This window comes from Monopterus albus, unplaced genomic scaffold (genome assembly GCF_001952655.1).
Source record: "Monopterus albus unplaced genomic scaffold, M_albus_1.0 scaffold66.1, whole genome shotgun sequence".
Taxonomy (NCBI): Eukaryota; Metazoa; Chordata; class Actinopteri; order Synbranchiformes; family Synbranchidae; genus Monopterus; species Monopterus albus.
Window position 1 is genome coordinate 1602216 of NW_018127946.1, and position 20589 is coordinate 1622804.

The 20589-nt window shown below is 40.5% G+C and overlaps 2 protein-coding genes across 3 annotated transcripts; one reads left to right on the top strand and one right to left on the bottom strand.

Annotated features, from left to right (window-relative positions):
• Positions 1-1159: 1159 nt before the first annotated feature.
• On the top strand, positions 1160-17944 carry ap1g2 (adaptor related protein complex 1 subunit gamma 2). The gene is made up of 22 exons (XM_020604543.1): positions 1160-1260; positions 1944-2146; positions 2735-2859; positions 3244-3385; positions 3899-3995; positions 4086-4162; positions 4273-4368; positions 4860-4940; positions 6254-6352; positions 6459-6514; positions 7196-7309; positions 8778-8918; positions 9521-9575; positions 10207-10329; positions 11111-11200; positions 13361-13488; positions 13818-13922; positions 14039-14177; positions 14867-15029; positions 15254-15405; positions 16076-16174; positions 16574-17944. The coding sequence occupies exons 2-22, from the start codon at positions 1946-1948 to the stop codon at positions 16679-16681; spliced, it is 2391 nt and encodes a 796-aa protein (XP_020460199.1). The 5' UTR covers positions 1160-1260; positions 1944-1945; the 3' UTR covers positions 16682-17944.
• Positions 17945-18014: 70 nt separating this feature from the next.
• On the bottom strand, positions 18015-20479 carry nedd8l (NEDD8 ubiquitin like modifier, like). 2 transcript variants are annotated; one of them, XM_020604546.1, is made up of 4 exons: positions 20376-20479; positions 18702-18749; positions 18523-18605; positions 18015-18415 (listed from the first exon to the last, which is right to left on the bottom strand). In XM_020604546.1, exons 1-4 carry the CDS (start codon positions 20376-20378, stop codon positions 18292-18294), a joined length of 258 nt encoding a protein of 85 aa, XP_020460202.1. In that variant the 5' UTR covers positions 20379-20479; the 3' UTR covers positions 18015-18291. The 2 variants fall into 2 exon arrangements, with proteins under 2 accessions (XP_020460202.1, XP_020460201.1); XM_020604545.1 differs by lacking the exon at positions 20376-20479 and adding an exon at positions 19470-19631.
• Positions 20480-20589: the final 110 nt, after the last annotated feature.

Consider the following 20589-nt stretch of genomic DNA (forward strand, 5'->3'; position numbering starts at 1 on the left):
TCTCTGTTTGTCTTGTACAATCTATTGATTGAGGTTTGAGTCTTAGAGGCAGTAGAAACATTTTTATTGTATTGTATATTGTGTATACTTTCACCTCACTATCATCACACTCAAATTAAAATTTCCAGATTGTCTAATGTCTTTTACTCTCATTTGACTCAACATTTATTAACAAAGTTATTTGAATAATTCATTCCAAATCTTCCCCTTTCAGTAATAGAGAGAAGGCACATTGCACTTTAGAAAGAAAATGTGTTTTTCCCTGCACATAGCTCTGCAGTTCTAATCATTTCTATGGAAAATTGGTTACTGGTTAATTATTGTACATTTAGTTTTGTGAATTCAATTCTTTTTCTTGAAACTATGTATGTTCTCAGCACTTCAGAGACTCTGTGGATCTTCCTAAGTATAAATAAATAAGTCCACACAAGGAGAGGTCACACCTCGACATTTTCCATTATTGCAGTTCCTTGACATAAACAGAAAACTCAGGACAGAAAATCACAAATATTTCACAGATGGTCCTGATCCATCTAATTTAAAAATCTAGGGATTTTCTGAGGTATGTTTATCACTGGTATGATCTAATACACATTTGGTTTCTCAACAGATATTGGGATGCATAATTGTCTTCATAAAGTCTCACTGTGTTGGCTTGTATTACGTACTCACCTACCTATACTGCAGTGGTATTGGTACTGTGCTTCCTGTTGCACCTCAGCATTAATGTTTTATACACCTGCTGGACCACCTGACGTAGAGGGGAGGGGAAAATTGGGATCAAATTGCGGAAGTCATGATAAAGAATGACAAGCCCAGGTAGGTAATGCGTAACATTACAAGAATTTTTTTTTTTTTTTTTTTTTTTTATATTAAAAAAAAAAAAACAAGAAAGAAAAGAGCAAGGTAGTGTTGCCCTTAAATTAAAATGCATTGTCACAACACTATGCTATAATCTATTTCAAATTTGTCAGTTATACTGCTATTTCACAATTGAACACATTTTGGGGCTATAATGAACTACAGTAATGAAGGAATCCACACTGTAGCCCACACAATGGACTTTTTGAGGCAGAGTTATATATGTATATAAAATTCTAATTACAATATTACTCATAACTGGTTTTATTTTGAAAGTTCTGACAGGAAGTCACGATTATTTTATTCTTTTGACATTATATGGATACGGCTCTAGTGTATATGGGGGGTGTCTGTCCAACCGGGCTACTTTATAAATACTGACGGCTAGACAGTGGACAGGTACGTTGTAATTTTGGCCTTGAAACCATTCACATAAATAGGTTCGTGCTAATTTAGATAGCCTTTTAGCTCCACGTTCACACGGCTTGCTTGACAGCTTCTACAAGGTAAACGCTAGCTCGCCTCGGTCAGCTGGCTAACTTAGTGTTTGGCTCTTTTCATTGACGTGTATCGTCGACCGCGCAAGTGTCGTGCTAACCGGTTAGTTAACTTGTTAACTGAAATGCTTTTTACGACGGCAAAGTCATGCAGATGCAGACTACTGGCAATAATGTGAACTTTCTATTGTTAAGACAGCTGTAGGAGTGAATAATGCTAAACAACCTCTCACCTCACTGTTTACCAGATTTGTGATGTAGTTTAAGTTGTTACACTTGTTTTTCAAATACACACACTTTTGTTGTGTGTTTTACTGATAGCAGAGCTCTTATGTATTATCGTGTAGTAACACTATATGTGTGTAGTGTGTGTGTGTGTGATGGACACGGTATCAGTAGCCTACTTCACACACACCTGGCTTATACAGGAAGTGAAATATTAACTTACACAGTGTAACGCTGAACATCACTTTGTTATTTATTAATATTGTTGCATACTTTAACATATTCTTGATACCACACCACAAACACACATACCAAAAAACGCATCCCCTCATACACCCACCCACCCCCACACATACACAGCCATGTCTCCTTCAGTAGCCCTGCAGGAGATGATCCGGGCCATCAGGTCAGCCAGGACGCAGTGTGAGGAGCGGGGTGTAATACAGAGGGAGTGTGCAGCCATCCGGGCACAGTTCAGACAAGCTGACAACGGGGGACGATCGCACAACCTGGCCAAGCTGCTCTATGTGCACATGTTGGGCTACCCCGCTCACTTTGGTCAGGTGAGGGGATTCGGCTAATGCCTGTCATGGGATTGCGTGGGTTTATGGGGTTAGCAGGGGTGAGAAACCATCAGGGCAGCTGGAGCTGAAGGTTCCGGGTTTAGTCCACCAAAATACTGCAAAATACTGCAAAATACAGGTACGAACCCAGTGTCCAGCCACTATATCTTTAGCACTTGTCTCTCATCTGTGCTCAGAAAACATGTGTGAGTGCATGGCAGAACTTAAAATGAGATCGAACACTGTGGCATCACATGCTGAATATAATAAACTATGATAATATTAGCTGCATGAAATGTGTACTCTGTTGCTCTTTTACAGTTCCTCTTTTATCAGTGGACTATGAATTGTGTTTAATTCCCTCAAGCAAAGTCTCCACTTCAGTTGTCCATGTCAGAGTCTGTGAGCCCATGACAGTTGGCATTAGAAGTGGGCCACTGAATCCCTCCCAGCTCCAGGGCTGCTACTGCTCTGGCGCTGAGCCTGACCTCCAGCTGGGAACAGACAAAGAGCAGAGAATTTCCTCAGGGGCATTAGTGCTATTAGTGTTACCTTGACATTTAAAGGAGTTGTTGCACTTTCCATTAGATGGAGTGCGTTCGGATGATAGCCAGCCCCCACTACAGTGAGAAGCGTGTGGGATACCTGGGAGCCATGATGCTGCTGGATGAGAAACAGGATGCCAGCCTGCTCATCACTAACTCCATCAAGAAGTAAGGACAGCCCAGGTTTACAAGTGTTGGGGAGTACTGCTGCATATATGGGGAAAAAGCATTACAGCTCAAGGATTTTGCTCATTTCCATCAAGTTGTGATTCATAGCATTGGTGTGAAACATCACAGCCGTATGTTTGGCAATAGTAAATTATCATAATTGATCATTTATTTTCAAGTAAAAAGGATAATGCTAGTAGACAAAATGGTGACAACTACGGTACATCAGAAAGGAGAATCAAAGCAAGTGACATAAATGACCACATCCCATGATTCAGTCATTCAGTTCTCATGATTTTCATAAAATGCTGAAGATTGCAGACATGTTGATACACTTAGACCTATACTATCATCGTTGTGTTTTTCTCTCTGTGTGTTTCTCAGTGACCTGTCTCACAGTAACCAGTATGTGCAGTCTCTGGCTCTGTGCACGCTGGCCTGTATGGGTTCAGCTGAGATGTGCAGAGATCTGGCGCCAGAGATTGACAGGCTGCTCCGAGGCACCAACTCCTACATTAAGAAGAAGGTGGGAACTTCAACAGTGCTATTTAATAATATTCTCGTTACTATCAGCATTGTTGTGTATGACTTGGCTCACACTTTAATACAGTGATTGTGTCACTAGTACATTAACCCTAGTTTGAAAGAGCATTGTTTTTCCTTTCTTTGAAAAATGATGTGTAACCACATTAATATGCAACAAAAACAGAAATTAAGATTAAATTTTTTTACAAGCAATAATTGGCCTTTGCCCTTAAAACAATTACTGTAAAATGTGGCTCATTTAAAAGATACTATGATATATTACTGCATCTCCTACTAGTGTTTAATGTGTTTTTGATTTATAGTCTGTGCGGCCCAGTTAAATCAAACCATCTCAGCATGAGATTTACTTGGTGGTCTATTTACAGCCCATTTAAAACTGTTGTTGTGCATGGATCCTTTGGCAGCAGTACAACTAACAAGATCCCGCTGTCATTGGTTTGTTGTTGTTGTAATGATGTAATAGTGCTGATAAGTCACTCCACTGCTCCTCCAGGCCGCTCTGTGTGCTGTTCATATTGTAAGAAAAGTCCAGGATCTGGGGGAGCTCTTTGCCCCTGCTGCCCGCTCCCTACTTTCTGAGAAGAACCATGGTTAGTAGATCTTCATTACACATATCTGTAATCATGTCTCAGAGATATCATTTCCAAGCATTCTTCATTTTTTTCCCCATCTATCCCTAGGTGTGTTATATGGTGCTGTGGTGCTCATCACTGAGTTGTGTGCGTGGAACCCTGAAACACTGGAGCTGTTCAGGAAGGTATTATGAACAGACATACACACAGGCACATTCATGATTCATGATCTGGTAGGCTCAGGATCTTTGCATGTGTGTTGTAATATGTTTGTGCTGCCTGTGTGTATCTTCAGACAGTACCAGATCTGGTTCAGATCATGAAAGGTCTGGTCATTTCCGGTTATTCTCCAGAGCATGACGTGGCAGGAGTCAGTGATCCCTTTCTGCAAGTCAGTCGGTTTCACTCCTTATACAGTATCACATCTCTCATTGCTTTATTTACTTATGTTTTATTTACTTATTTGTTGCTTGTTTGTTTTTGTTAATTTAGTTCAATGGATGCTTTATTGGCATTGTAGTAAATGTGTAAGTCATTACACTGACTATAACACTTTGATTTAATTATTATTGGTGATACTTATGTTCTTCTGTTACAAAAATTAAACAACGAAAAAAGTCGTTGAAAACCGAATCGTACGAAAAGTAGGGCATACGAAAAACGAGGTTCCACTGTACATCTCATCCCAATTTGAACCCAGATTTATTAAGCATTTGGGAGATTGTTCTAAAATCAGACTGGGCATTATAGGACTTATTTTGCTTCATGGCAGGGACTCTGATTTAAGATGTCTTTTTCTTTCATTTACATAGATTGATTCTCTTTTTTATGCTGATACTGTCTACCAGAATAATGTGTAGTCCATCCTGCTTCCATTACCAGGTGCGCATCCTGAGGTTGCTGAGAATCCTTGGTCGCAACAATGAAGCAGCCAGTGACGCCATGAACGACCTTTTAGCTCAGGTACAAGGTTCATTTTAACAAAAACTATTATAGTGTTGTAGTCAAGTCACTAAAGCTTGAGTCCAGGTCAAGTCTCAAGTCCCCAGTGTTTGAGTCACTGGAGAATGCCAACTTGATGCGCATGCAGTACAGCCAATCATGTGTGGTGACAGGCATGGCTCATGCCATCAGGTTAAAAGGGCTGGGGGTGTAGAACACAGAGAAAAGTATGTTAGAACTGTAGATTCAGTTTTATTTTATTTGATATGGAAATCACAGTAGCATTAGAATTGTAACATACATTTATGCACAAGAACCAGATGTGCTGTAGTTTATACAAAACACAAATTTACAACATTCAGTATAAAAAAAACTTTCAGTGCAAATGTGTTATAGTGTTGGATGTTTTTACATTAATCTTTTTATACCAAGCAATGTAAAATAATAGTATTCTGGAAATTATAAGGTTCAGTATAATTACATTGAATCATCGAATGAGCACACATACTTATTTATCATAGGTCAAAACGTGGCTAAATTTGGTTGAAATGACAGAAGTGGTACCATATGAAGAGTCATTTGGGAGCTAAAAGAGCTCTTATTGCTTAGCCGAGCCAAATGATTTATTACACAGGTCTGCATAATCCATTATTTATTTTAATTTAACAGCTGTTAAAAGCCTATGTGTGCAATTACCTGGTTTTAATAAACAGGGTTCTTTTTATGTAACTGGATTATGACTTCCCAGTTTTTGCATACAAGTTTACAATTACTCCAGTGAATATAAACAAGAATATTTAATGCTGACGTATGTTGCAGGGACGACTAGAATCATCATACTGGTGTGATTCAATGCGTCAAAGGGTTAAATTGAGCATTTATAAAGTGTTTTACAGGACTATTGTGTATCGCTATATAACCTAAAAGTATTTAGATAATATTTTAGGCCCAGTTTCTGTTGGTGAAGTTTATATGGGTGTCACATTTCTCTGTTCAACCATGGTGGTTATCACTCCTTATACTGACTACTCAGATGTTTTATTGTATTCCAAACAAACTTGAACAAGTAGAATACATCACTTTCTGTTTGACAGAGTATTTTTCTCTGGAAAGACTTGCCCTAAGCTGGGTGTTAAAAACAACACATTTAAAAGCTTCTATTAATTACTGGTGGCAAAATGTCAAAATAATTATTTATTCAAACATGTAACAGGTCTTTAGTGTCTTTAGTATTTTTAGTGTTTAGTATCTTTAGTATCACAGGTACATGGGTCAAAGAGATGCACGTCTGTTATTGTATGACTGATGTGTGTGTTACTTGTCATACCATGCAGGTAGCAACCAATACTGACAGCACTAAGACTGTGGGCAATGCTGTGCTGTATGAGACTGTTCTAACTGTTCTAGACATCAAGTCAGAGAGTGGCCTCAGGGTGAGCGGCTCACAGCACCTCTCATTATTTTAACTGTATTAATACATGGGGAATGTTGTTAGCAAGTTAATAAATACACCCATGCTTCATTTCACTTGTTCTACAGATTTTGGCTGTGAACATCCTGGGAAGATTTCTCTTAAACAACGACAGGAACATTAGGTCAGTGCTATTTTTTTCCCCCCCTTCACATTCCTGTTTCTCTTTCTCTTTCCACCTCTTCCCCCATCCTTCCCGCCGTCCTTTCTTATCTCTCAGGGTCATCATACCTTTTCCGTTGTGCAAGGCCAACAGAAAACTCGCTGCGGCCAAAGAGAAACATTCCGACACTCACTAGTGACTTCCCCTGGAGCTGTTCCCCTAGAGCCATACCAGAATGTCACTGTCTCTCTGTTTATGTTCATCTCTTATTTTTAGTGTCATTTTTCACCAGACAGTGCGGAGGCCTGTTACAAGTACCTCTAGGGTTTTGTTATGCTGCTGTTTCTTTTGGGTGTGTCTTCATAGGAGCCATGTGGCCCAGCAGACCTGTCTTTTATCTGCAAGATCTCTGAATCTCTCTGTGGTTGTGTGACAGCAATAAGACTAGTGAGACCTGTCTGACCACATTATAGCCCTCCTGTGCACATAAATACTTAATCAGTTCATGACACATTTCAACTGAAAACATAAATGATTTATTTGACTAATAAATTAAATAATTCATCTTGTTTGTTAGCTGGTGGTTAGGAATTATATAAAAATATTTATTTGTTAAATATATTTAAGGAATGTAGCACTTCAGCATTATGTAGTATGCAGATTAAAACATGACAGTTTTGGCTGTTTTGTATGTTTGTCCAGGTATATCGCCATGACCTGTCTTCAGAAGATTGTTGGGACAGACCACAACGCGGTGCAGCGCCACAGGGGCACCATAGTGGACTGCCTGAAGGACCAGGACGCTTCTGTCAAACGGTAACTTTCACCCCTTCTTTGCTTGTCAGGCGCAGCTGTTATTCCACAGCTGTTCAGTAAATCGGAGACTGTGAGGTCATGCTTTTCCAGTGTATGTCTAGATTGAATTGAACTTAATTATTTTATAATGTCATGCTTATAAGAGTAACTTACCAGCCCCCTGAAACTCTTGTTTTTGCTAACCCCCAGGGTTTAATATCTCATGTTGCTGCAGTGATGTACAGGTGTACTCCAGAACGCCACAACATCACTGCTGGGTGTGGTTACAAGTGCAGCAGTGCACATTGCTGACCACTCCCAGCTGAAGTAGGTTTGAAACTTTCAATCTGAGAGGACAGCAATACACTACTTTTTAGTCTGATGTTATGTTATTCTTTAAAGCACTTTCACATATTTGGTACATTGTTGCTACCGCCACCTGTGGCAGCACAGTTGCTGTTGTATTTATATTCAGGTCTCCAACCTTTTATTCTTTGGAGACCTACATTGACAAAATGACAGGGGCTAAGAGCGACTCATATCATATATTATTAGTTACATTCATTTGCATATTGTATTAAACCATATAAACTGTACCAAAATCATTTTATCTCACATCAGTCATCTCTTCCAAGTGTCGAGCTCACAACGTGTACCTCTCTTCACAAATGCTCCCGATGGCCAGAGCAGTGCTTTGCAGGGACAGCGCTGCCATCTGTGTGTGTGTGTGTGTGTGTGTGTGTGAGAGTTGGCACCACATATGGCTGCCTCGGTTCTGTACTGGAGGCCAGTTCCTTGTGTGTGTAACATACTTGGCCAGTAAAAGTGATTATCATTATCAAATCAAAACCTTATTTGATTTGATAGTTTACATCTACGTGTTTTATGTAATACAGGTGTTGTATAAACAGAGCTGCTTGAGGCAGGGTACTTTAAACCTCTCAGTATGTATTTGTCCTGTGTAAATGTTTAGTTTATACTGGTTTATTTAAGTGAAAGCTTTTAATGTTTAACACCGCAAACACTACTGCACCGTGTAACTGACAAACAAACAAACTTGACAGCAGCAACAGCTGATTGGCAAACAGTTTGGTGTCAGTGGATGGCAGGACATCTGTGTGTTTGATTAGACTGCAGTTGGAGCTAGGTTTACTGTTTTAATGTTTGCATCTGCAGTCTGTACACAGGTGGACTGTTTTCTATGAACCTTCAGGTGAGCTACTCAAAAACAGGGAGCAAGCTACTGGTGACTCTCGAGCGACGAGTTCGAGACCCATGGACTACACTTGCACACAAGAGGCTGTAAATAATGTTGACAATAGATGGCACAATTGCGTGTCTGCTGACAACCTGTCATGATAGAATCGTTCTATGAGCTACGTAGTGATTTCAAAAGTGAAATGGGACCACACTCCCAGTTACAGCAGAGTCTCATGTGTACTGTGTTTACTACATTACAATCGTTTATCCTCTCTTGCCATTCCCCAAGCCGTGCGTTGGAGCTCTCCTTGGCTCTGGTGTCAGCCTCCAACATCCGCTCCATGATGAAGGAACTACTCCTCTTCCTGTCCTCCTGCCCTCCTGATCTCAGAGCTGAAGCAGGCAGCGGCATCTTCAACGCTGCAGAGAGGTGAGTGAAACGCTGCCGACAAGTGAACGTGCACATAAAGTGACTGCATTAAGTAGAAATACTGCATCTATGCATGTAATCACAAACACATTCATGCACATGTACAGACATTTAATGTGCTCTGGTGTGCCAAGAGCTGATTGACGTTTTGCAAAAAACAAGAAATGGGAGCATTATTATGATGTATTGTAACAGCTGTATGTGGCTGAATGTCCCTCTCTGTGTCTGTCTCCTCTCTGAATGATATCTGTCTATTTCACTGGCACCGTGACAATGACTAGCCTCTTTTGTTTCTGCAGTTCATTATTCTAGCGCTTGATGCACCCCTGTGTTCGTTTGCATGTGTGGTTTTATTTTCTAATACTTGTGGGGACCCCTAACCGGGAGCCTTTCACTTTGTGGGGACATGCCGTTGGCCATCTCAGTGTAAGGTTAGGTATTAGGGTTAAAGTAAGTCTCCTGGAAATGAATGTAAGCCAATGTAAAGCCCCCCTAAGTGATGAAAACAAGGTGTCTGTGTGCAGGATGCCAGTGCAGTTGTGTGCATGTTCCTGACTCACCCTCCAATGCCACTGAGTTAGCTGTCTCTGTATCTCTATCAGGTATGCACCTTCCCAGCGCTGGCACATTGACACCATCCTGCATGTCCTCACCACGGTAAATACGACTACTCACCCTGCTGACATGGGTTTCATACTCACATCTCTTTTAAAGTTGTGTGCTGTGGCCATTAATGGGGCTATGCCTCAGTGTAGATACCACAGGCCACATGTATCAAGGCTGTATACTGTTTGCTTTGAGTTGCGTTATTTATGAAAAATGCATTTGACAAGAGACAGTGTGCTGTACTAACTTTGTATCTCTTCTTTGCAAACAGCCATACATGCAGCCCCAGATCCTAAATACCCTGATTTCTATTTTGCACTCTGTCATCCTTACTTTTTATTTTGTCCTCCTTGTAGGTTAAATTCACAGGATCACTGTTAAGCTAATTCTTACATTAATCCTTTGCAGTTGTCTCAGAATGATGACGAGTAGAGGTACTGTATATAATGAGTAAAGGTAGACATGTGGCTAAAATAAGGGTTAATCCATTTCTGTAAATGTCTTTTTTAAAGTATATGAACTGTGATAGAAACATCCCCCAAGTGAAGTTATTGTGTCTGGGGAGAAATGTAGGTTGACCCAAATACTTGGACCAGCTCTCTAGCTAATGGAGCTTTGTGTGTCTGTCTGTGTTTGTGTTTGTGTTTGTATGTGCATTTGGGTTTGATTCCCTCTCTGCCAGGCAGGGGGTGACATGAGAGATGAAACTGTCCCCAACCTGATTCAGCTTATCACCAACGCCTCAGAGCTGCACTGTTACACCGTCCACAAGCTCTACAGGGCACTGCTCACTGACATCTCTCAGGTGTGTGTGTGTGTGTCTTTTTGGGCATTTCTTTTTCTTAAAGGGGTGGCCTGAAGTTTTAAGCAGACCGGCTTGTTGGACAGCTTCATTGTTCAGTGAAGCTACACATTAAAATCCTGTGTCTGTACTTGTAGTCTTTTACACAGACTACAAAAGCAATAAAGAGAAGCATTAGAACAGCTTTGGCCAGTTAGTCCAGGGCTTCCATCTGTTGCACACACACACTGACAGATACTTCCATACAGAGCAAAACAGAGAGAGAGCAGACAGTCAGGCTAAAGACGATCCAAAAAGAGATTCAGAGGAACTTTCTGGGGACTTTGTTATTCTACATACTGAACAGACCAAACTCAGTTAAAGCACACCTGAGTTGTTTATCAGAGCCCAAAGCTTTTCATAAAATAATATATTTAATATATTGTAGCATGGCATGTTGTTCAAAACTCAAGAGACTTTCACCAGCTTTTATCTTAGAGGAAAGTCTGTCTCAGTTCTGCACCAGACAGGGCTGGTTTGGCTCTGTGGCAGTGACAGTAGCTAGTGTGAAACTGGCTGATGCAACCAGTTTTAATTTTGGAACCAAGTCAGATGGGCAGTCACGTACTTATCTGTAGTGTGGTGCAGTTTCCCGTCTTCCACCACATTGACTTCCTGTGAAAACAGGGAAAAGTGGCTCTGATGTGTCAAACTAACATGCTGGTCTGCAAAGAACTTGAGCAGTTCATTTTATTGTGAATGCATGAGCATACACAGTTATATGAGTGTCATGTGCTCCGTGCAGCAACCCCTGGTGCAGGTGGCCTGCTGGTGTATAGGAGAGTACGGAGACCTGCTGCTGAGGGGAGAGTGTCAGGAGACTGAGCCTGTGCAGGTACACAAAGCAACGGGTGCTGATTTATAGTGTCATATAAATGATTGCACTTTGTTGCTGAATGCAATAATTGAGTGCTGATTCAGTCTGGTGGTAGACAGCTGCTGTATTTGCAGTTATAAATGCCTTGTGCCTGGCAGAAATTTCCCCAAAGGAGAAAAAAGGCTGAAACAAAGTGTTATGTTTTATATTTTATCCCCAACAACACCCAGTTTGGAATACATACAGGATCTGGGTAGTTACCATTTGAAGTATAGTCATGTGAAAAAATTAGGACACCCTTTGAAAGCATGTGTATTGTGTAACATGTTTTAATATATGGTTATTTAATCTCAATTTTAACAATACAGAGCGATTAAAGTAATACAACTAAACAAGTAAAACTGAAGAAAAGTCTTTTCAAGATCTTCTGTAAATGTAATTCTACAAAAATGCCTATTCTAACTGAGGAAAAAGATAGCACACCCTCACATGTATGCCCTCTTAAAATGGCTCAGATCACACACAGGTATATCACACCAGGTGCACATAATTAGTAGATCGTTAGCATTTTGAATGAGGCTTGCCCTATCTAAACCTCAGACATTTAGTTTGGTGTGCTCCTGACTGTTGAAGTGAGAGTGAGCACCATGGTGAGAGCAAAAGAGCTGTCAGAGGCCTTCAGAAAAAAACATTGTAGCAGCTTATGAGTCTGGTAAGGGATTTAAAAAGATCTCAAAAGATTTTGAAATCAGCCATTCCACTGTCCGGAAGATAGTCTACAAATGGAGGGCTTTCAAAACAACTGCCAACATGCCCAGGTCTGGTCGCCCCAGCAAGTTCACACCAAGAGCAGACCGCAAGATGCTAAAAGAGGTCTCCAAAAACCCTAAAATGTCATCTCGAGACCTACAGCAGGCTCTGGCTACTGTTGATGTAGAAGTGCATGCCTCTACAATCAGAAAGAGACTGCACAAGTTTAACTCGCATGGGAGGCGTGCAAGGAGGAAACCTTTGCTCTCTAAGAGAAACATCAAGGCCAGACTGACATTTGCCAGAGAGAATGTTGACAAAGACCAGGACTTCTGGAATAATGTTCGTTGGACAGATGAGTCCAAAATTGAATTATTTGGACACCAGAGCAGAGGACATGTTTGGCGTAAACCAAACACAGCATTCCAGGAAAAGAACCTCATACCAACTGTGAAGCATGGAGGTGGAAGTGTCATGGTTTGGGGCTGCTTTGCTGCAGCAGGACCTGGTCAGCTCACCATCATAGAATCCACCATGAATTCTACTGTGTATCAGAAGGTGCTTGAAGAACATGTGAGACCATCGGTTAGAAAATTAAAGCTGAAGCGGAACTGGACCATGCAACATGACAATGACCCAAAACATACTAGTAAATCAACCAAAGACTGGCTGAAAAAGAAGAAATGGAGAGTCCTGGAATGGCAGAGTCAAAGTCCAGACCTGAATCCCATTGAGATGCTGTGGGGTGACTTGAAAAGGGCTGTACATGCAAGAAACCCCTCAAACATCTCACAGCTGAAACAATTCTGCATTGAGGAGTGGGATAAAATTCCCTCAGACCGATGTCAGAGACTATTAGATGGCTACAAGAACCGTCTCACTGCAGTTATTTCAGCCAAAGGAGGTAACATATATATATATATCCCGTTTTGGGTTGTGTCAGGAAGGGCATGCAGCGTAAAACGCGTACCAAATGTATACAAGCGAACAGTTGATTCGCTGTGGCAACCCCTAATGGGGAATAGCCGAAAGTAGTGGTGGTAGTAGTAGTAGTAGTAGTGAATACTGGGAGGTGCAGTGCAAACACTGCAGCAAGAATTGCTTACAAAACCAAAACTAGGACTTTAGCATTATTAAGGATAATTAGCTAAGGACTATTACTTTAGTGGAGTAAAATATAACTTCTTTTCACATTGGATACAATTTAGAATGTGTATGCACAGATGCATACAGTACATTGAAAACATAAAAGAAATACAACCCAAAAGGTAATGACCACCAAATGTAGTGAATCATCTTACTATGAAACTCTGTATCTACATGTGCTGCATTGGCTGCCAAATGATGCCAGTATTACAGTTTTAAGTTTAGTATTTTAAAAATGCGATGGCAGCTTTAAGACCTTATGTTGACACATCTCTCACTCAGGTCACTGAGGATGATGTCCTGGATGCCTTGGAAACAGTTCTGCAGTCGCACATGTCATCGCCTGCAACCAGGGCTTTTGCTCTCACCGCCACCATGAAACTGAGCACACGCATCACTGATAATGTGGAGTAAGAACCACTTCTGTCACTCACAGCACATATCAAACAGTGACCAGATACAGCTGAAGCATGTCTGTCATGTTTCTATTAAATGGCTGCTCTTATGATCTGGTGCTCATATGTCTTTGGCAAAGATTTGATGGTAATGTGTCATATACCAATGCTGGCAATCACAGCATTTCTAGTTGCTAGCAGACATCATGAGGGGTTGTGACAGATAATGTAGCAGGGTAGTTCATTGAGTCTAATATTCAATTACAAGGGGTTGTTCAGAAAATACTGCTGATTCAAATGTTTTTAAATGGAGGAATTTCTCTTCATCTTCCCACCTTTGGCAGTCGGATCAGGAGCATTGTCAGCATCTACGGCAGCTGTATAGATGTGGAGCTCCAGCAGAGGGCAGTGGAATATAATGCTCTCTTCAAAAAATATGACCACATGAGGTATGTAAGAGAACTTCATAAGCACTGTGTCTGAGTTACTTCTGGCCTCTTGCATATTGTGTTTACACTGTTATTCCAGTGATTGAACAAACAGATGTCTTTTCTGGCCAATAAAGGGCAGCAGTGCTGGAGAGGATGCCTGTGATTGAAAGGAACTCTCCAGGTCACACCAATGGAGTGTCCGTAGGGGAAGCGGTCAAGGAGATCCAGCCAGCTGAAGTCAAGCAGGGGTTGCTGCAGCAAAATGCTAACCAGGTAAATAAGGGAGTTTAAAGATCCATTCATATTAGATGACATTTTCTTGGCCAGTATTTGACTGATGACCCTGTAAATAAATTTTCCAAATTCCAGAATGTTCACAGAACTCTTGAGGCATTGTAAGGCTGGCTCAGATCAGACAATGCTTTGTGGATGTTTCCTTTTTAAAATGTGTAAACTTAAAACTGAAGATCACTGGGATTTTATTGCTAAAACCTGAGGCAAAGAACAAGAATTCTTGCAGAATTTTATGTAACATAGTAACAAATATTTTAATGTGATGTGTAAAATGTTTTAGGGTTACATTACTGTACCTTCTGTTACGGGCTGTCCATCATGAACAGTGATCTCTGATTTACTCAGTAGACACTGGATGATGGTCTGCACTTGTGTTTTCATGCAAATTATCAGCAATGTATTATCATCCTTTTTCCATATATTTGCTTAGCTGGCCTTGCATTTTCTCTGCACATATTATGCAAATTAAGCTCTAATGTTGCTAAACTAACTGGTTTAGCAGTGATGTAATGGTAAAACAGAATAATCGAAGGCAGGGCTGAAGACACTCTGACAGCTTGACAACAGCATTTGAAAATGAGCATTGAAATACTTCAGATGTTTTACAAACAAAGTCTTTTGTGGATGTGGAAGTTGTAGTTTCCCTTCCTATCTGTGGTAATCTTTAGGTGTGTGACCTCTTGGACCTGCTGGGTGGCTCAGAGGAGCCTGTACAGCCCAGCCTGGCACAGAGCAGCACAGCACCAGGCATGTCTGTCAACACAGCCAGCACTGCAGGAGGAGACCTCCTGGATCTGTTGGGAGGATTAGAGCCAACACCTCATGCACCAGGTCCGACCCTAAAATACATGTACACATCACACATTAGCAGAAACTGAAAGACAAAACGAGTTTGGACATGAAAGTAGACTATGCAAAATATAGGAGACTGAAACTTGTGTTCACTGCTCCAGATCAAGCCATTAGGTAACCTCCCCCACTGTCAATGTTTTTGTATTTTTGGTCTGTACTTTTTGTAGTTTAATGCAGATTTTTAAAATATCTGTTTCCCATAGCTCCTACACTGACGGCATATGAGAAACACGGTGTGACTTTGACACTAAGTTGTGAGAAACAGTCCGACTCAGGCCTGACAGTCACGCTCACAGCCTCCAACTCCACTGACTCAGACATCAGCAGCTTCACACTGCAGGCTGCTGTACCCAAGGTTGGTCTCACTAACAGGCATGAAACACTGTGTTAATCATCCACAGACAAGCACACTGCCAAGCAAGCGTTCTCTATCAGGAATGGTCTTCTGGGGAACCTGTCAAGGGTTAGAGCACTATCTGCATCTGTTCTCCTGATGTCATCTTACCAGTGTTCAGTGCTATCACATACACAAGATACAGTAACTGTGTGAAACATAACAGAGATCAGATTTAGTTTTAACTTCAAGTTGGCACAGTAACACAGTAGATAAAATACAAATGTAAAAGTAAATGGTACTAATGTAAAATGATTTTGTATTTATCCACTATAATTATATTTCATGTAGTGGGGAGAATTCTTTTAAACAGCATTTAGGGAGATGACAGTCTCCCTAAATGAGATGACATGTCATCACCCTGCATGGAGATGCAGGGAGATGACATTTACAGAAATATTAAGAGCTAAATGAATGTGATATGGAAACAAGTAGGATTTAGTCTTTTGGTTTCCAGTCAGACATTTCCTCAAGGGTTGGGATTGCCCAAGGGGAATTTGGACCTAACCTCAGCATTTGTAATATCCCATCTACAGCCCTCTAGATGGGTGTCAGTCATGTTCAAGGAACTTAACAACAACATGAGTGTGGTTGGCGCTTTAAGCTTCAGTCCTATTTAATCTTCCTACAGAGTGTCCAGTTACACATGAAGGCCCCCAGTGGAGACTCTCTCCCTGCACGAGGCACAGCGAAGGTGACCCAGATGGTGGTTGTCAACAATCCAAACAAGGTGGGTCTGCACACTGTGTGTATGCAGGCACATTTCCCATTAGGAGGAAAGGTTTGGTCAATCATGTGTGAGATCCTTTTTTTTCTTCTTATAACAAACTACATCAGCAAGGAAGAAAAGTACAGTAGGGCCTGCAGATTGCATTTTCTGCTGTTAATGTTAGATCATAAATCTTCACACTTTATCTCCAGAGTTTTCACACAACTCCCACAACCCTGTTATTGTACTCAGCACATCCAATCAAAAGTTTGGACACAGTTCTCTTCAATTTGATGAGGTGTCTCCAACCTTTTGACTGGAAGTCTGCCTCTTGCTGTTTCTGTTTTTAACTCTTCCTAGATGAAACAGCTAAATTTTAGCTGCATGACATCACATCGAAATCCTTCTCCCCTCCTCCAGGTGAAGCTGAAAATGAGGCTCCGCATATCTTACACCAGACAAGGATCAGCCTTTCAGGATACAGTCCAGATTGACTCCTTCCCAGAAGTCAGCACTGCTGGACACTGACAGCGGTTAGTCAGTCCATCTGGACTCTGACAACAGTATGAGTCAGCTGGCATGACCTTCATGGCAGAGGCAGTTTCCTGCTGTAAACACCCTTAACAGTACAGCCAGCCTGCTGTTTCTCAAATACCCCATTATGTTGGTTTTTGTTTTGTTTTGTTTTGTTTTCTACAGCTGAAGAACAGTTCTTTGACATGAAACCACAGCCTGGTGTATGCAGTCACATAGGTTTCCTCTCCCCTAAAACTGAAGTATAAATGTGATTATTATGCAGGTAGTTTGAAAATACTTAGTTTGCTTTAACAACTGTCCGTACATATGTATGTCCATTAAGTACCATACAGTTTCCTTTTACAAACTACAACAGCTGAAAATGTTTCACTCCATAATTACACTGCCAGTCTATGGTTTTGAACTGTATGGTAATGTATGTACTTTTATGTGGATTCTGTCGCTCAGTATAAGCCACTAAATCATATCACCACAAAGGCACTCCATATATATTCAAACTAAAAGTGATAGCTCACATTTCCTTTGCTCGACTCTCCTGCACTTGAGTTTTTTGGGATACATAAGGATACGATTTGGACTGGACTGTTAGATTAAAACAAAACCTTATGGGTTTCATTCACTTGTCTTCTGTTACACTTGTTTCATTTAATTCAGCTGAACAGCTCAGCGTATTGACTTCCTTAGAATTTTCCCTGTGCCTTTTATCCCCTCAAGAACTGAAGTTTTCTCATAAACTCAACTCTTGGAGGCCCCAGAAATTGTTTTAAATGAGTCCTATTAACATGTTTGTATTACTCCCATATAATCTACACTTGCTTTTACTGACTGGCATCTCCTTGTGTGTCATTTACCAAATTATTTTCTGAAGATCATATATAATGGTACAGGAATCAAAAATTGGCATTTACAAGATGTATATTTTAGATATTAAGCATATAGGTACACAGATTTTTTGGAAGTCTCTCATACAACCCTTTGTTGTAAAAGGACAAAAACATGAGACATGGAAGACAGTTAAATGGAGTTTTATTACCATAGTAATCTGATATCTCTTCAAAATGAGAGTAAAAAAAATAAGTGTGAAGACTGGATATAAGCAGTGGCGCTCTAAATGGAATTCAGTGCAATTTCTTTGAGACTGTTCCAGATCACTGTCCTAATTTAAATGTAAAAAGACCAAGAGGAGCATTTGGTCAACTGATTCTTTGAGTCATTGGTCTGTCATTTTCTAATTAAAAATCTGTTTTGAGAATCCTCAGTGGTGACGCACCTCAGTGTGTGTGTGTGTGTGTGTGTGTGTGTATGGATTAGGACCACGCATACCTTTCATTTCAGCATTTATTCACAAGCAAAACAACCACGGTGTTCTCAAATTGTCTCTTGTACTGCATGGGCACCTGCATTAACTGGTCAAACTCAGAAAGCCAATGTGAGTTTACAAAAACATTTACACAGGAATTAGATCAGCCTTTCGTGTTGGTTTTTTTCTTCTTTGCATCAACCCAGGAGCATGGAATTTCTAATCTCTGTGCTGTAACATGGTTAGACAGTGAGAGACACCTAAAGCATTGGCACTCAGCTGGCCCCATGACAACAGCAACTCATGACAAGGAGAAGAATATACAGCAAGGACCGTGGAGCACCGAACCTCCTCTTAGCGCCAACACGAGATGGAGCACTGAGCCTCCCTGGATCTTGTAGTCTGCTGCTGTCTTCTCATCATTCCTGGGGGCAAAAGGGGACAGGACCGGACCAGATGTTTTAGAGGACAATGTCTGAGCATCAATCGGAGCATCTTGCAACTACTACTAGTTCACAATGGAGGAGCTCACATCTGTTTTCCACTGTAGATGAGTCTTTGTTGCTGTGGGGGAATCCCTTCCTTCTCCTCTACCCTTTCTTTAATCCGCTCCACCTTGTTGCACATAAACAAGATATTTAGACACTACATAGTGCTTTGTGTTTTAGGTTTGCGTTTCTATAATGAGGACAAGTTACTTTATGCCATCACCTTGTCTGTGGGCTCAATGTCGATCTCTATTTCTTTTCCAGTGAGAGTCTGAAAAATAATGTTTCAATGATCACATTAACACTGGCTCTGATTTCTGAAGTGACACTTGGTCTGCAACAGAATTTCAATCGATACAAGGTAAATTCACAGAAAAAACAAACAAAACAAGCAACAAAAAAAATGTTATAAAGTATGTCCATGTGGCACTGCACTATAGCCCAGTTTTAGGAATTCTAGTCTTACTGCAAATGTTTCTAACATGGCTACACATTGTACTTTGATAGCTATTAGCAACACATGTGCCATCAGGGATATTTCTGTTACCTGACTAGCTCGGAAGAGAAAGAGTAATTTAATATGGCATATTTGCCATCACTTCCTTCCGCTAAGCTATAAGTGTCTGTTTTTGTTCTAGCCCTACTGTACCAGTAGTACAGTAGAGTAGTAACGTTACTATCACAAAATCAAAAGGATCAGATATTTTGTTGTAACACTGGCCAATGAATTGGCTAACCTCCTCTCCTGACTGCTTATAAATTAGCAAGTAAAAAACAGCTGCTAAATGTACCAGAGAGCATCATATTAATAACTAACTGGCAGCTCCACTTAACAGCGAGGCGAAAAATAAGATGTGATTAAAACTGTTCAGCACACAATCAGAAATAAGTTAAAAACCCAGGCCCTGAAATAAAAGAGCGAACAGCTCAGTGAACTAGCGGGCTTTTCAACAACTGCGCCGAGCTGGCGTGCATATAACAATGGTCTTACCTTAACCTTGATCAACATTTTTAAAAAGAAATATATTACAATTCAAACGGTTATGAGCTGTGTACGGACCAAAGCGCTTCATAAACTGGCGAACTACAACCTTCTTGTCTAGCTCTGGTTAGCTTGAGTTGACTTCCTGTGTAGCACACTAAACACTCCTGACGTCACACAGAACGAATAAAAGTGTTCCGCTTTGATTAATTACAAAAATAATGCATCGCTGCAAAACAACTACAGACTGGACGACCCATTTCAATGAATTACATAAAACTGATGCATTAAAGTGAGGAACATTTTAGCATTGTGGCTGGTCTAGCATATTTTATAAGCTGATCATAGTGAGAAACTGTAGTTCTCAAATAAATATAGTAAATACTACAATATTTGCATCTGAATGTAAAGTAGATGTATAAAACAGCATAAAAGTACAAATACGTCAAGTTTGCTTAATTTTAGCAAATATACTTAAAATGGAAATAGCCTATGAAATAAGTTTTTTTTAACTGCATTTGAAAGCTGACCAAATGAATGCCTCAAAATATAAGGTAAGATGGGGAAGATAGAGACAGCCCTTGGGGTAAGAAGCCCACCTATACTCCACTTGTGGCCACCAAATATCAGCAAAGCTACTGTGTTGCATATGTGCCCAAACATCCACCATTTTTAAAACTTAATATTACTGGTTTCTGTTACCGACTTCTGTAAAACCTAAAATTTTAGAGGTGACTTGATCTTTATGATCTGACAAAGGCAGACAGAAAACCACATTACAAATACAAAGAAGATTCGCTAGAGCTTTGGGACAGAATATAAAACAAATATAAAATGGGCTTTTCTAATATTTAATAATGGGGGGTACCTTTCCCCACAATACTATTATTTGTAATGAGATTTGTTATAACCTACCATCCATTAAGCTAAAGTCTGCTAAACTTATGAATGAGCAGACTATGCTGAATAAAATGCAGCAGTGTTAACTATGGATCTTTTCTTCACTCCAGCTCAGGCTCTTTCACTGTTGCTATTGAGTGACTCACCTCAATTAAACTAACTCTGATCAGCTGTTCTGGAACCAACTCTCCTGTTCAGGGCCAGTCAACTCAGAGGCCAGATTTCAATC

Excerpts from the sequence above, each read along its gene's own strand:
- ap1g2 (XM_020604543.1), top strand. The coding sequence starts at position 1,946 with ATGTCTCCTTCAGTAGCCCTGCAGGAGATGATCCGGGCCATCAGGTCA. Across the intron at positions 3,386-3,898 it reads ACTCCTACATTAAGAAGAAG|GCCGCTCTGTGTGCTGTTCA; the intron begins GTGGGAACTTCA and ends CTGCTCCTCCAG. Across the intron at positions 15,406-16,075 it reads TGCAGGCTGCTGTACCCAAG|AGTGTCCAGTTACACATGAA; the intron begins GTTGGTCTCACT and ends ATCTTCCTACAG.
- nedd8l (XM_020604545.1), bottom strand. Across the intron at positions 18,606-18,701 it reads ACATTGAGCCCACAGACAAG|GTGGAGCGGATTAAAGAAAG; the intron begins GTGATGGCATAA and ends ATGTGCAACAAG. Across the intron at positions 18,416-18,522 it reads ATCTACAGTGGAAAACAGAT|GAATGATGAGAAGACAGCAG; the intron begins GTGAGCTCCTCC and ends TTTTGCCCCCAG.